Raw genomic sequence first — 16,756 nt, 5'->3', positions numbered from 1 at the left:
TAACATAGTTGATGGCACTATATGACTACATAGTTGTTGGCACTACTATAGAGGCCTGAGGTCATGTTTTCCCCTTTAGCCTCTAAAAGTACCTCATCTCTGGCAGTACATGACTCTTCTCTGCTCATTTACATATGACATTGGAGGAGATATTTTTTTTAAACAGGTGAGATTTCACATAAAAGAGGGAATTCTAGAAAGGACATTACATACCTCACTTGAGGGGCTTGGAGTTTAGCAGGGTAATGGCTGATGACAGGTTCCCTTTAACTTTTTATATGACAAGACTTCAGTTGCTTCTATACTAAACCTATATATTCTCTATCTTGTAGGAACACTCATGAGAACATGGCAAGTAGCGATGAAGATCTGATCGGCATTCCATTCCCTAACCACAGCAGCGACATCCTATGCGGACTCAATCAACAGCGCCATGACGGCTTCCTCTGTGACGTCATCCTCATCATCCAGGACCAGGAATACCGCACGCACAGATCCGTCCTAGCAGCCTGTAGCAAATATTTTAAGAAGCTTTTCACCACCGGATCCATAGTCGACCAACCTTACATTTACGAGATTGATTTTGTCAAACCCGAAGCCTTTTCGGCCATATTGGAATTTGCTTATACGTCAACGTTGACCATCACCGCGTCCAATGTCAAACATATCCTGGACGCGGCTGAGATGCTGGAGATACAATGTATTATCAATGTCTGCTTGGAAATCTTGGAGGCGCCAAGAGACGGGGAAGAGGAAGAGGAGGAGAAGGAAGAAGATGACGATGAAGATGACGATGAGGATGAAGAGGACACAAAAGACTTTGTGACTCAGGAGAACCAAATGGACATTCAGGAACGAAGCTTCAACCAAAGCCCTTCTGCAGAGGACCATCCAGAAGAGTCTTATCCAGGGTCTCAGAAGGATCTACCAACCCAATACTCTTCCACCCTTAATTCTTCTGGCCACCAAAGTGCTGTCAAGGACTTTTCCATTGAGTCTTTGTTAAGTGAAGACTCTCATCCAAAAAACATGTCGGACAAAATACCAACCATTTCCCATTTTGTCCCAGGCTTCTTTCCACAACTTTGGAACGGAGATCTTTCTGCCTTCTCCCAACTCCAGGAGCCTCAGGTGGATATCGGACCTCTAAATCTCGTCATCAAAGATAAGAAAATTAAGGAAGAGGAGAACGATGAGATTCCAACTCTTCCCTTTCCCACTGATTTTTTCAAGGATATGATCCTGGACCATTCCTCCAAACATTTTGGGCAGATTAAGGCAGAGATGGACTACAGCGCCTACCTTAGCTTCCTCAGTGCTGCTCACTTGGGTATGTTTCCTCCATGGCCCTTAGAAGAGGAGAGGAAAATGAAGCCCAAGGCTTCCCAACAATGTCCGATTTGTCATAAGATCATCATGGGAGCCGGAAAACTTCCAAGACACATGAGGACGCACACGGGAGAGAAGCCATACATGTGTAGTATCTGTGAGGTGCGATTCACCAGGTAAGATTCAACCAGGTGGATATCGATTTTTCTATTGTTATATGTAAATATTTACATTATTGGGATCTAAAAAGTTTTCAGAAATCCACATTGTAACCTGATGCTGAGAGGGGATGTCACAGCTTAAAGGAAATCTACTATCAAAATCCATCCTGATAACCCAGGGACATTACCCATAGATCCAGGCACCGGGACTGTGGTATCTTCTTATATTTCTTATCCATGGCCTCCTTCCTTCTAAAATCAACGTTTAAAATTATACTTATGAATCTTACCAGAACCCCTCCATGCTGCAGCTTTGCAGGCTGTCACACTGGCCCCACTGCTCCCTTAGCACTCTGTCTAATGTAATCTCACTCAGTGAGAGGGGGGTGGAAATGCTCCTGCACAGTGTAACAGCCTGTGCAGCTACAGCATGGAGAGGCTTTTGGTTAACTAGCATAATTATAGAAGTTGGTTTTGGAAGGAAGGAGGCCATGGATAACAAATATAAGATTGGCAAAGTCACGGTGCCTGGGTCTAGGAGGAATGTCCCTGGTTTATCAGGATGGGTATTTAGTGGTAAATTTCCTTTTTAAAGAGTTTTTTTTTTTGGGGGGGTGGAAGGGGGAGGGAACCTGATTAAAGGTTTCCGTGTCTCTAACCTGCTCACAGTGGGGGTCATTTACTAAGGGCCCGATTCGCGTTTTCCCGACGTGTTACCCGAATATTTCCGATTTGCGCCGATTGGACCTGAATTGCCCCGGGATTTTGGAGCACGCGACGGAAATCGGGGGGCGTGGCCGAACGAAAACCCGACGGATTCGGGAAAAACCGCCGCATTTAAAAACGGAAAATGTGTCGCTCGGGACGCGCTTACCTGCACTCAGCCGGCCTCGGTGAATTCCGGCGTGTTCAGATGCTTTTCAGCGCAGCAGCGCGACCTGGTGGACGGCAGAGGAACTACCTTATTAAATCTCGGCCGGACCCGAATCCAGCGCAGAGAACGCGCCGCTGGATCGCGAATGGACCGGGTAAGTAAATCTGTCCCAATGTGTTCCCATCAATCAGCTGTAATCAATTAGAAACCTTACAGTAGATGCTCAGTTTCCCTGCAGCACCCCCCGCAGGAGAAATAAAGTATTACACATGGTCCATTCACTTCAGTGGGTTGTTTATAATGCAGAACAGGTCCGCCAGGGAGTGAGGCGAGTATTTAGGAAACAGGAAAACCCCTTTAAATGGAACGAGGGGGTTATTCAGGCATAATTTTATATATATGTGAAAATGTTTCCCACTTGCAGTATAAATATTATTTTTCTTTATCTAGTGGGGTGGGCAACTTGCAGCTAATTAGTTCTGTACCTTTAAAAAAACAAAAAACAAAACAGAAAAAAAACATTCACACATCTCAAGGTTTGTTTTGAGAATGAATTCACCAAGTTTTTCCCAGGGAGAGGATCTCATGTATATCCGGTCACTAAAGATCTAGCGCCATCTAGTGCTCCAGCTGGGAACTGATCACAAACGTTACAATGTAGTGGGTTTTTTTGTTATTTTTTTGTAATTCTGAAATTATTTCATATAGAGGCAGTCCCCGGGTTTCATACAAGATAGGTTCTGGAGGTTTGTTCTTAAGTTGAATTTGTATGTAAGTCGGAACTGTATATTATATAATTGTAACCCCAGCCAGAACTTTTTTGGTCTCTGTGACAATTGGATTTTTAAAAATGTTGAATTGTCATAAGAATCAGGAGTAACAATAAATCTTCGTTACAGACACCTGTGATAACTGTTACAATTGTTTATTGTAGCCTAAGGCTAAAGTACAGTAATTAATATCCAGGGGTCCTACTGTAACTCGGGGTCGTCTGTAAGTCGGTGACATGAGCTGCAATTTGGAGGAATAAGCTGGGCTGGGATGGGAGAGGTTTATACCATTGGCCTCACATGTGTAAAAATAGAGAAGTTATACTTAAAGGGGTGTTCTCATTTAAGCAAATAAATGTTATTGTTGGTATGATAAAAATTTATAACATTTTCCAATATACTTTCTGTATCAATTCCTCACAGATTTCTAGATCTCTGCTTGCTGGACTTCTATAAAAAGCTTCCATGTTTACTTCCAGTGGATAGAGATCTAACCATGGTCACACAGGTGCACGGCTCAGAGACAGATCAGAGTGAGAGATGATGAGATCCATGAGACGCATATTACACACTGGCTGGGCCGGCTCTGGCTGGGCCGGTCCGGAATGGTCACAGAGATGTTCTGAAGCCTCTGCTGTGATATTTTAGCTTGTGCTCAGGGTCATTGTCTTGCTGGAAGGTTCGGTCCAGTCTGAGCTCCAGAGCATCTGGAAGAGGTTCTCTCTGTACTTGGCCGCATTCATCTTTCCTTCCATTACACCCAGTGGTCCTGCCCCCCCCCCCCCATAGCCTGATGCTGCCCCCCATGTGTCACTGCTGGGATTGTATTTGGCAGGTGTGGAGCAGCGCCGGGTTTTCTCCACCGCTTAGAATTATCACCAAAAAGTTCAATCTTCATCTCATCAGAGAAGAGAATCTTATGTCTCATAGTCTGGTGAGTACTCGGCCCAGCAGGCCCCCCCCCCCCCCCGGTGATGAGTACTCGGCCCCCCCCCCCGGTGAGGAGTACTCGGCCCGACCGCCCCCCCCCCGGTGATGAGTACTCGGCCCCTTTGCTCAGTGATGAGTAGAGGCTTTGGAGCTGGTGCAGCCCGGAGTCTTCTTGGGAAGATGCTACAAGTTTCTCACCCCTGGATTGGGGGATCCTCTGCCTCCTCCTTCCTCTCCAGTTCCCTCAGGTTGGATGGTGAACGTTGGTGGAGACATTTTCCAGTCTCTCCAGAGATGCTCCATTGGGTTTAGGTCCGGGCTCTGGCTGGGCCGGCCCATGTGTCACTGCTGGGATTGTATTTGGCAGGTGAGGAGCAGCGCCGGGTTTTCTCCACCGCTTAGAATTATCACCAAAAAGTTCAATCTTCATCTCATCAGAGCAGAGAATCTTATGTCTCATAGTCTGGGATATATATATATATATATATATATATATATATATATATACACTGTATATACTGGCGTATAAGACTACTTTTTAACCCCTTAAAATAATGGCTACAGTGGGGGGTCGTCTTATACGCCGGATATACGGGGGCCGCACTGTGTGAGGTGTTTTTTTTCCCCGTCAGCGCGCAGAGAGCCGCTTCCTGGGACCGCCGCGCATGCGCAGCAGTCCGCCTCTCACAGTCATTAGAAGAGGCTTAGTACGCGCTGACGGGGCGGCGCGCTGTATGCTAATGCAGCCGCCCTGTCACAGCAGTCGGCGTCACAGAGCTGGGGGTCACAGGCGGCACTTGCAGAAGCATGTCGGATCTTCATTAATATCGCAGCTTACAGTTATGATCACCAGGCACTTGCTCTCTTGTTTGTTTTGCAAAGTTTTAAGCAGACTTTTTTTCATTTGGGAGAGGGGTAGTCTTATACAGTGAGTATATACCAAATTCTATATTTTTAGGGCAGAAGTTGGGGGTCGTCTTATACGCCGGCATATACGGTATATATATATATATCTTACACTAAGGAGAAGCTTCCAGACTCTGCCATAAAGCCCCGACTGCTGGAGGCTGCAGTGATAGGTGACTCCAATCTCCATCTCTGGAGCTTAGCCACAGGGATGTTGGGGTTCTTCTTTACCTCTCACCCGGGATCTCCCACAATTGCTTAGTTTGGCTGGACAGCCGGGTCAGGGAAGAGTTGTGGTCATCCGAAACGTCTTCCAAGTAAGATTATGGAGGCCACTGTGCTCTTAGGAACCTTGAGTGCTGCAGAAATCCTTTGTATCTGTGGCCAGCTCTGTGCCTTGCCACTATTCTGTCTCAGTCCTGCCACTGGGACCTGACCTTGATGTGGGGGCAGCTGAATTCACTGTAGTGCTGCCTAGTTTCAGGATATGTGTCATGGGTAGCTTGGCCCAGGAGAACTGGCCTCATCCAAAGCCGTCAGGCGCAAGATGCACGTACTGGGGAAGCCGCAGTGTAGTGAAGAGATCCCCTGGGCACTCCCTGTGTAGATGTAGTGATGGATCCCAAGGTAGATGGTGAAGAGGAGGCCCATGGTGTGAGCAGCAGCCAGGGATCACATGTGGTGACATTTTGAATTAAAACTTACAGTCTCTTTAATGGCACACAGTCCAAGCAGCAGGTGATAGGCTGTAGATGGTGGATTGGTTGGATGTGGATCTAGATTTTGGAAAGAATGATGTATAAAAATGAGACAGAGAGAAAGATAGATGTATACAACGATAGATACAAAGAATGATAGACAGCGATCCATCATAGATTCATCTTAATATATTGTTATCTCATACCTATCTATCTATATATCTATCTATCTATCATTCTTTGTATTAAAGGAAAACAACTAAGATATTTAGTAATTTAATAAAACAAACTACAGATACTCATCCCGGCTCCTCCCATTGGTCTTCTTTAATGTTGACATGGAGGGATTGCCTAGAGAAAAAAAAAAGACTTATAATTTGCAACACGGAGAGCAGGGATGGTATGTCCGGTTCTACGGGCTGCTAATTATGCACGCCCCCACACCATGCTGGGAGAGGGAGGTGACAATGCGAGGGGTGTGTCAACATTAAAGAAGAACACCATCGGGATGAAGAGGAGCAGGTGAGTATCTGTAGTTTGTTTTTTAATGACTAAGTAGTGGTTTTCCTTTAATCTCATATTGATCCTCTATCTATTTTAACCTATTTATTTATCTTTCCCTCCTTTTTATATATCGCTATCTCACATCTATGATAGATAATTGATATATTAGTACTTGTATATATGCAGTCAAGTAAATTAACTTTCATATCTTACTTTTTCCAGGCAGGACAAACTAAAGATCCACATGCGGAAGCACACCGGGGAGCGGCCATATTTGTGCATCCACTGCAACGCTAAATTTGTCCATAACTACGACCTTAAGAATCACATGCGCATCCACACGGGGATCCGGCCCTACCAGTGCGAGTTCTGCTACAAGAGCTTCACCAGGTCCGATCATCTCCATCGTCACATCAAGAGACAGAGCTGCCGAATGTCCCGGCCTAGAAGAGGAAGGAAGCCGGCCTACTGGAGAACCTCCAGTCTACTCTACGCCCGCAACAACCGTCCCGAGGAGGAGGCCTTTGTTATGATGCCACCGAGTCTAGAGAGCGGCGGTAATCACCACAGAGCTAACGGGGCTATTGGTGGACCGGGGCCGAGCCCTAAACATTTACTTGAAGAACCCAAAAACATTTTAAACGTGCAAGACTTGGACAAACAATATGAGGACTCTCGCCTGAAACTCCTGGAGACGGACAGGCACGGTGGACTCTTCGCCTTTTCGTTGGCGCGCAATGAGAACATCTCCCCTCGGCCTTTCTTCGTGGGAGCAGGAGATCCTTGGAATATGACTTTACCCCACGCTCCGCTTTCCGGAACTAGCACTTAGAACAAAAACGTTTACTTAAAGGGGGGGGGGGCAGTTCATAGAAGCGGCCATCTTGTGGGCTGTACCAATCTACAAAGACCATGGGGCTCAAAGTGCAGTTTCTGATTGACTGCTCTTTATTTGGACGTGGCCAATCAACGGCTGCCGTAACCAATGACTAGGTGGCCGGTCCACATTGACGAGCAAGAAGGTCAGCATATCCCTTAGAGAGATTCACACGGGTCAACGGATATCGACTGTCGACGGATCATTCCAAAGAAGCACAGACACGATGTATATGTATAGTACGACTATATGTATATACGAGTATAAAAGTACATTTATGCATGTAAACTTTTTCTTCCTGTAGTAAACTTTTTGAAATTCGGTAAAGACCTGGGGTCGTGATTTGCACAAATAATTTATTTGTAAAGTCTGAGAAGTGGGTTCAAGGGGTTTAATGATGTTGGAAAAACTTCCAGAGGTGGAAAATTTTGTTAAAAAAATGGAAAAATTTAAAAAACTTAAGTCTCTGGTGGGTCCCCTATGGCTCCAGCATTGGTTCCAGAACTCCGATCTTCAATAGGTCAATGTGACTTAATCTGAAAAGTGCAGACACTGGAGAAAGGAGGACACTCCCAACGAGCAAGAATTTTTAAAAAATGTTTTAATACCTACCCCATATAAGGTTTTATCCAAAAATTTACCAAAAATTTGGTCACCATTTTTTCTATATGAGGTCTCTATGGGTGGATAGGAAAGGGAGCGAAGGCATAGGGGGAGATGTGCCATAAGCAGGTACATTGGGGCAGATTTACTTACCCGGTCCGTTCGCGATCCAGCGGCGCGTTCTCTGCGGTGGATTCGGGTCCGGCCGGGATTCACTAAAGCAGTTCCTCCGACGTCCACCAGGTGGCGCTGCTGTGCTGAAGTTCCCCGGAGGCGCGCTGGAATGCCCTGAAATTCACCGGCCTATACCTGGTGAAGGTAAGTAATTTTCGCGACACATTTTTTGTCTTAAAAGCGGCGTTTTTTCCGAATCCGTCGGGTTTCCGTTCGGCCACGCCCCCCGATTTCCGTCGAGTGCATGCCAGCGCCGATGCGCCACAATCCGATCGCGTGCGCCAAAATCCCAGGGCAATTCAGGGAAAATCGGTGCAAATCGGAAATATTCGGGTAACACGTCGGGAAAACGCGAATCGGGTCCTTAGTAAATGACCCCCATTATGTTTCCCCTGACTGGGCCAGATCAACAGGCGGCACCGGGGGAAGTTCTATGTCAGGTCCAACATTGTGTAGAATTGTGTTATAGCCGAAACCAGTACCTCCATTTCCAGGTACTATAGAAAAGAAGATAAAGGCATCTGAAGTGACTCTCCCCCTGCAGGCTCTAAACTTGACTCATCTCTGGCAAAATAGGACCCTTCTGCACACTGTCACATGACTTTGAAATTGATGTTTTATAGGTAAATGGGTGAGATTTCAAATAAAAGAGCGAATTCTAGAAAGTAGTTTAGTGGGGTAAAATCTGGTCCCTTTAAGGGGATGTGCCCTGAAAAAGGGGTCATTTTTTTTATAAAAATAAGAAGAAGAATAGGAGGGATAAACAGAGGAGGATGACAGGCAGAACAGACTACATAGGGTTTGTTTGTTGTCTGTTACCATGGAGATGCATAGACCTTCAAGAAGTCATGGAATCTGCAGCCAAAATCTTAAACTGAGCTACCAGATGTCTGATCTGCACTTGGTAGAGACGCCAACATAGTCCAATCTTAGCCATTTTTTAGATGAAACCTTTGCAACAACTGATAAGCAGATAGCAAATGTTTTAACTAAAATATCGATGCAGAAATCACAACAGAATTGGTGTGTGAACATGCACCTACTCCAGTCTCCATTTAAAAAATGTTCTGGTTGCCCATGGAAATAAACAGCATTCCACAAAAAGTCATGTGACTTTACCTGTACAATGTATCAGTGAAGCTCCCATGATGCACTGCTCACTGGTGAGTCACAGCAGCTAGAGCTCTCACTGCAAATGTATAGACAAAGACGGCAGAAGGAAGAGCTGAATACAAGTCACATAATGACCTGAAATGATGTGACTTCTCATGTATACAGGGCTACTGATTGCTGCAAAGCTTATAGAAAGGCGAGATATGCTTGAAGGGAACCCGTCATCAGCCTTTAGCCTCATACAGCCAATTTACATGTCACTTCAAAGTAGATTTTATGGATGCTGCCACCGCACTGGATCATGTAAGAAACACAATATGGAAGCTATTCAGCTGCTTGACAACATACTGGTTGTGGTTTATTAGGTCAATTTCTACTGACAGGTTCTCTTTACGTCCCTCTATGCCATGTAGTAAGTGTACATCCTGCCAGGGCCGCGTCTTGCCTCAGTTGGCAGAAACCAGAGCGCTTAGAGGTGCGAACAAATGTCGGACTGTAATGGGGGTGATTGAATCGCCCACCAGAAGAATTAATTGTATCAGTGTCTTTAAGACACAGATGCAATTGTTCAGTAGAGAGGTGCAGGCTGCCGCACAGCTCTATATAATACTAGCCGCGTGTGATGACATCAGTCCCTGCACGGAGAACAATCAGGAGAAGAGGAAGATGGATGTAACATGGGAGCAAGACTGAAGGAGAGTTACTGGTTTTTATTTTACATGCTTAATATAAAATTACTAGGGGGGGGGGGGAGGGAGTATATGTTATTACTGGGGGGGGGGGGGGGGAGGTAAATATAAGGGCCAGATACTAATGATGGAAGGCTGTACATAGGCCACTGTATAGAATTATAAAGGGGGATCTGTATACAGGGAAAGGTTTTTTAATAAAACTATTATATGGGATACTCCAAATAATGAAACAGGGGGAAACGGTATAGTAAAACTTGGGGGTTGTATAAAGAGGCTTTTAAATAAATTCAAGGGGGCTATATATAAATAAATCACAGGGGACTGTATATGAAGAAATTAAAGGGGGTTGTATAAAAATATATTAGAGGGGGTTGTATATAAATTAAAGGGAGGCAGTATATAGATGTATATACTCGAGTACAAGCTGACCCGTGTATAAGCCGAGGTCCCCAATTTTTGACACAAACAACTGAGAAAACTTACTGACTCGAGTATAAGCCTAAGGTGGGAATGCAGCCAATGCAGCCAGATCCCCCCCTACTGATGATGAAATGCCCCCTGCAGCCAGATCCCCCCCTACTGATGATGAAATGCCCCCTGCAGCCAGACCCCCCTACTGATGATGAAATGCCCCCTGCAGCCAGACCCCCCCCCCACTAATGATGAAATGCCCCCTGCAGCCAGACCCCCCCTACTGATGATATAATGCCCCCTGCAGCCAGACCCCCCCCCACTGATGATGAAATGCCCCCTGCAGCCAGACCCCCCTACTGATGATATAATGCCCCCTGCAGCCAGACCCCCCTACTGATGATATAATGCCCCCTGCAGCAAGACCCCCCCCACTGATGATGAAATGCCCCCTGCAGCCAGACCCCCCCCCACTAATGATGAAATGCCCCTGCAGCCAGACCCCCCCCACTGATGATGAAATGCCCCCTGCAGCCAGACCCCCCCACTGATGATGTAATGCCCCCTGCAGCCAGAACCCCACTGATGATGAAATGCCCCCTGCAGCCAGACCCCCCACTGATGATGAAATGCCCCCTGCAGCCAGACCCCCCCCCCACTGATGATGAAATGCCCCCTACAGCCAGACCCCCCCCCACTGATGATGAAATGCCCTCTGCAGCCAGACCCCCTACTGATGATGTAATGCCCCCTGCAGCCAGACCCCCCCCCCTGATGATGAAATGCCCCCTGCAGCCATACCCCCCCCTACTGATGATGAAATGCCCCCTGTAGCCCGACACCCCCACTGATGATATAATGCCCCCTGCAGCTAGACCCCCCTGCACTGATGATGAAATGCCCCCTGCAGCCCAACACCCCCCACTGATGATGAAATGCCCCCTGCAGCCAGACACCCCCACTGATGATATAATGCCCCCTGCAGCCAGACCCCCCCTACTGATGATGAAATGCCCCCTGCAGCCCAACACCCCCCACTGATGATGAAATGCCCCCTGCAGCCAGACCCCCACTGATGATGAAATGCCCCCTGCAGCCAAACCCCCTACTGATGATGAAATGCCCCCTGCAGCCAGACCCCTACTGATGATGAAATGCCCCCTGCAGCAAGACCCCCCCTACTGATGATTAAATGCCCCCTGCAGCCAAACCCCCCTACTGATATAATGCCCCCTGCAGCCAGACCCACCACTGATGATGAAATGCCCCCTGCAGCCAGACCCCCTACTGATGATGAAATGCCCCCTACAGCCAGACCCCCCCCCCCACTGATGATGAAATGCCCTCTGCAGCCAGACCCCCTACTGATGATGTAATGCCCCCTGCAGCCAGACCCCCCCCCCTGATGATGAAATGCCCCCTGCAGCCATACCCCCCCTACTGATGATGAAATGCCCCCTGTAGCCCGACACCCCCACTGATGATGAAATGCCCCCTGCAGCCAGACACCCCCACTGATGATATAATGCCCCCTGCAGCTAGACCCCCCTGCACTGATGATGAAATGCCCCCTGCAGCCCAACACCCCCCACTGATGATGAAATGCCCCCTGCAGCCAGACACCCCCACTGATGATATAATGCCCCCTGCAGCCAGACCCCCCTACTGATGATGAAATGCCCCCTGCAGCCCAACACCCCCCACTGATGATGAAATGCCCCCTGCAGCCAGACCCCCACTGATGATGAAATGCCCCCCGCAGCCAGACCCCCCTACTGATGATGAAATGCCCCCTGCAGCCAAACCCCCCTACTGATGATGAAATGCCCCCTGCAGCCAAACCCCCCTACTGATGATATAATGCCCCCTGCAGCCAGACCCCCTACTGATGATGAAATGCCCCCTGCAGCAAGACCCCCCCTACTGATGATTAAATGCCCCCTGCAGCCAAACCCCCCTACTGATATAATGCCCCCTGCAGCCAGACCCACCACTGATGATGAAATGCCCCCTGCAGCCAGACCCCCTACTGATGATGTAATGTCCCCTGCAGCCAGACCCCCCTACTGATGATGAAATGCCCCCCTGCAGCCAAACCCCCCCTACTGATGATGAAATGCCCCCTGCAGCCAGACCCACCACTGATGATGAAATGCCCCCTGCAGCCAGACCCCCCCCCCCACTGATGATGAAATGCCCCCTGCAGCCATACCCCCCCCACTGATGATGAAATGCCCCCTGTAGCCCGACACCCCCACTGATGATGAAATGCCCCCTGCAGCCAGACCCCCCCACTGATGATAAATGCCCCCCGCAGCCAGACACCCCCACTGATGATGAAATGCCCCCCGCAGCCAGACACCCCCACTGATGATGAAATGCCCCCTGCAGCCAGACACCCCCACTGATGATTTAATGCCCCCTGCAGCTAGACCCCCCCGCACTGATTATGTAATGCCCCCTGCAGCCAGACCCCCCCCCCACTGATGATGAAATGCCCCCTGCAGCCCGACACCCCCACTGATGATGAAATGCCCCCTGCAGCCCGACCCCCCTACTGATGATGAAATGCCCCCTGCAGCCAGACCCCCCTACTGATGATGAAATGCCCCCTGCAGCCAGACCCCCCTACTGATGATGAAATGCCCCCTGCATCCAGACCCCCCCTACTGATGATAAAATGCCCCCTGCAGCCAGACCCCCCCTACTGATGATGAAATGCCCCCTGCAGCCAGATCCCCCTACTGATGATATAATGCCCCCTGCAGCCAGACCCCCCCCTACTGATGATGAAATGCCCCCCGCAGCCAAACCCCCCTACTGATGATGAAATGCCCCCTGCAGCCAAACCCCCCCTACTGATGATTAAATGCCCCCCGCAGCCAGACCCCCCTACTGATGATGAAATGCCCCCTGCAGCCAGACCCCCCCTACTGATGATGAAATGCCCCCCGCAGCCAAACCCCCCCTACTGATGATGAAATGACCCCTGCAGCCAGACCCCCCTACTGATGATGAAATGCCCCCTGCAGCCAGACCCCCCTACTGATGATGAAATGCCCCCTGCAGCCAGACCCCCCTACTGATGATGAAATGCCCCCTGCAGCAAGATCCCCCTACTGATGATGAAATGCCCCCTGCAGCCAGACCCCCCTACTGATGATGAAATGCCCCCTGCAGCAAGACCCCCCTACTGATGATGAAATGCCCCCTGCAGCCAGACCCCCCTACTGATGATGAAATGCCCCCTGCAGCCAGATCCCCCACCAAATGCAATGCCCTGCAGCCACTCGGCTTAAAAAACCCACATACTTACCTTGCGATGCTCTGCGCGGCTCCTCTTCTTTCTTCTCTTCGCGTGTAACAGAGCAGGCAGAGGCGCGTCCATGATCTCTGCCCACCGGTGCACACCATGATGCGCCTGCTGTTACACGCAAAGAGAAGGAGGGAGAGGAGCCGTGGGGACCATCGGAGGGTGAGTATGTATTTTTTTTATACCCTCGAGTATAAGCTGAGTTGGAGGTTTTCAGCACATTTTTTGTGGCGAAAAACGTAAATTATACTCAAGTATATGTGGAAAATGATAAAGGACAGTATAAATTAGGAGGGGGCTTTATATAACTGTGGAGGGTGAACATAAATTTAAAATAATGGGGTGGCTTGCAAAACACATTTACATATTTCCCAGAATACCCTGATGGAGCTTCAATGGCTATAAATCTCCAGACCTATAAGGCGGCCTTAATTGGCAAAGTCTCTGTAAGAAGAACTCAGAACAACACTGCAGTAACACCCCCTTCAGTATATAGGTAGCCCCAGCACACTGCAGTAACACCCCCTTCAGTATATAGGTAGCCCCAGCACACTGCAGTAACACCCCCTTCAGTATATAGGTAGCCCCAGCACACTACAGTAACACCCCCTTCAGTATATAGGTAGCCCCAGCACACTGCAGTAACACCCCCCTTCAGTATATAGGTAGCCCCAGCACACTGCAGTAACACCCCCTTCAGTATATAGGTAGCCCCAGCACACTGCAGTAACACCCCCTTCAGTATATAGGTAGCCCCAGCACACTACAGTAACACCCCCTTCAGTATACAGGTAGCCCCAGCACACTGCAGTAACACCCCCTTCAGTATATAGGTAGCCCCAGCACACTGCAGTAACACCCCCCTTCAGTATACAGGTAGCCCCAGCACACTGCAGTAACACCCCCTTCAGTATATAGGTAGCCCCAGCACACTGCAGTAACACCCCCTTCAGTATATAGGTAGCCCCAGCACACTGCAGTAACACCCCCCTTCAGTATATAGGTAGCCCCAGCACACTGCAGTAACACCCCCCTTCAGTATATAGGTAGCCCCAGCACACTGCAGTAACACCCCCCTTCAGTATATAGGTAGCCCCAGCACACTGCATTCATTCACCCTTCAGCATATAGGTAGCCCCAGCACACTGCAGTCACTCCCTTCAGTATATAGGTAGCCCCAGCACACTGAAGAAACACCCCCCTTCAGTATACAGGTAGTCCCAGCACACTGCACTCACCCCCTTCAGTATATAGGTAGCCCCAGCACACTGCATTCATTCACCCTTCAGCATATAGGTAGCCCCAGCACACTGCAGTCACTCCCTTCAGTATATAGGTAGCCCCAGCACACTGCAGAAACACCCCCCTTCAGTATACAGGTAGTCCCAGCACACTGCAGTCACCCCCTTCAGTATATAGGTAGCCCCAGCACACTGTATTCATTCACCCTTCAGTATATAGGTAGCCCCAGCAAACTCCAGTCACCCCCCTCAGTATACAGCTAGCCCCAGCACACTGCAGTCACCCCCCTCAGTATATAGGTACACCCATCACACTGCAGTCACCTCCTTTAGAATATAGGTAGCCCCAGCACACTGCAGCCCACTCTTCAGTTTATAGAAAATAGGCAGCCCCAGTTCATTCCCCCTTCAGTATATGGCTACCCCAGAATACTGCAGTACCATCCCCCTTAGTATATAGGTAGCCCCAGCACACTGCAGCCACACCTCCTATTATATACGTGGGTCCCTACAGTCACATGGCAATCGACTTCTATTGAAGGTCTAATTATTTGACCGAAACGTTATGTTGGATTGTACGACAATCATCAAATGAGAGTAGAATACTCTACAATAATAGAAGATTGTATCTAGTGAGGAGCCAAGTTTCCCTGTCCATGTGATCGGGGCGGTCCGCTACTTGTGCGCCAGCATTCACCAATCATTCTGAAGGAGTGATGCGGATTTCACCATTCAGCATGTGACAGAATTGTTACTTATGTAACAAATGTGTCTGTTGCATTTTCACTGAGTTTCCAAACACAATGGGGGAGGGGATGGGGGGCTTATTCATACAGGTGTATGGGGCGTCAGACCTCCCCTCTGGTGCACAGCGCACAGGATTCAGAGGTGCACACGAGGGTCACAGTAAATCTCCACAAGCTCGGAAAAATGTTCCCCTTTTCTAAATAGGATAATGAGGAATTTATTATACATTATAATATATATATTATAGATACCCCCATCACAGTGTCATCTACACCCCCCCCATCACAGTGTCATCTACACCCCCCCATCACAGTGTCATCTACACCCCCCCCATCACAGTGTCACCTACACATCCCCCATAACAGTGTCACCTACACATCCCCCATAACAGTGTCACCTACACATCCCCCATAACAGTGTCACCTACACATCCCCCCATAACAGTGTCACCTACACATCCCCCCCATAACAGTGTCACCTACACATCCCCCCCATAACAGTGTCACCTCTACACATCCCCCCATAACAGCGTCACCTACACATCCCCCCATAACAGTGTCACCTACACATCCCCCCATAACAGTGTCACCTCTACACATCCCCCCATAACAGCGTCACCTACACATCCCCCCATAACAGTGTCACCTACACATCCCCCCATAACAGTGTCACCTACACATCCCCCCATAACAGTGTCATCTACACATCCCCCCATAACAGTGTCACCTACACATCCCCCCATAACAGTGTCATCTACACATCCCCCCCATAACAGTGTCACCTACACATCCCCCATAACAGTGTCATCTACACATCCCCCCATAACAGTGTCATCTACACATCCCCCCATAACAGTGTCACCTACACATCCCCCATAACAGCGTCACCTACACATCCCCCCATAACAGTGTCACCTACACATCCCCCCATAACAGTGTCACCTACACATCCCCCATAACAGCGTCACCTACACATCCCCCATAACAGTGTCACCTACACATCCCCCATAACAGCGTCACCTACACATCCCCCATAACAGTGTCACCTACACATCCCCCATAACAGTGTCATCTACACATCCTCCATAACAGTGTCACCTGCACATCCCCCATAACAGTGTCACCTACACATCCCCCATAACAGTGTCACCTACACATCCCCCATAACAGCGTCACCTACACATCCCCCCATAACAGTGTCACCTACACATCCCCCCCATAACAGTGTCATCTACACATCCCCCCCATAACAGTGTCATCTACACATCCCCCCCATAACAGTGTCACCTACACATCCCCCATAACAGTGTCATCTACACATCCCCCCATAACAGTGTCACCTACACCTCCCCCCATAACAGTGTCACCTACACACATCCCCCCCATAACAGTGTCACCTACACATCCCCCATAA

General features: G+C 48.8%; 1 protein-coding gene across 6 annotated transcripts in view; it reads left to right on the top strand.

Moving 5' to 3' along the window:
• ZBTB7C (zinc finger and BTB domain containing 7C) overlaps positions 1 to 7,376 on the top strand; it is a 113,343-nt gene extending 105,967 nt beyond the window's left edge. For all 6 annotated transcript variants that reach the window (XM_072133111.1, XM_072133096.1, XM_072133099.1 and 3 more), the window contains 2 exons: positions 333 to 1,505; positions 6,395 to 7,376. In XM_072133111.1, coding sequence (XP_071989212.1) covers positions 349 to 1,505; positions 6,395 to 7,004 — 1,767 coding nt within the window. In that variant the 5' untranslated portion in view covers positions 333 to 348 and the 3' untranslated portion in view covers positions 7,005 to 7,376. The remainder of the gene's footprint in view (positions 1 to 332; positions 1,506 to 6,394) is intronic.
• The last annotated feature ends 9,380 nt before the right edge of the window (positions 7,377 to 16,756 follow it).

This window comes from Engystomops pustulosus, chromosome 1 (genome assembly GCF_040894005.1).
Source record: "Engystomops pustulosus chromosome 1, aEngPut4.maternal, whole genome shotgun sequence".
Classification (NCBI taxonomy): domain Eukaryota; kingdom Metazoa; phylum Chordata; class Amphibia; order Anura; family Leptodactylidae; genus Engystomops; species Engystomops pustulosus.
This window is presented reverse-complemented; position numbering and strand designations above follow the sequence as displayed.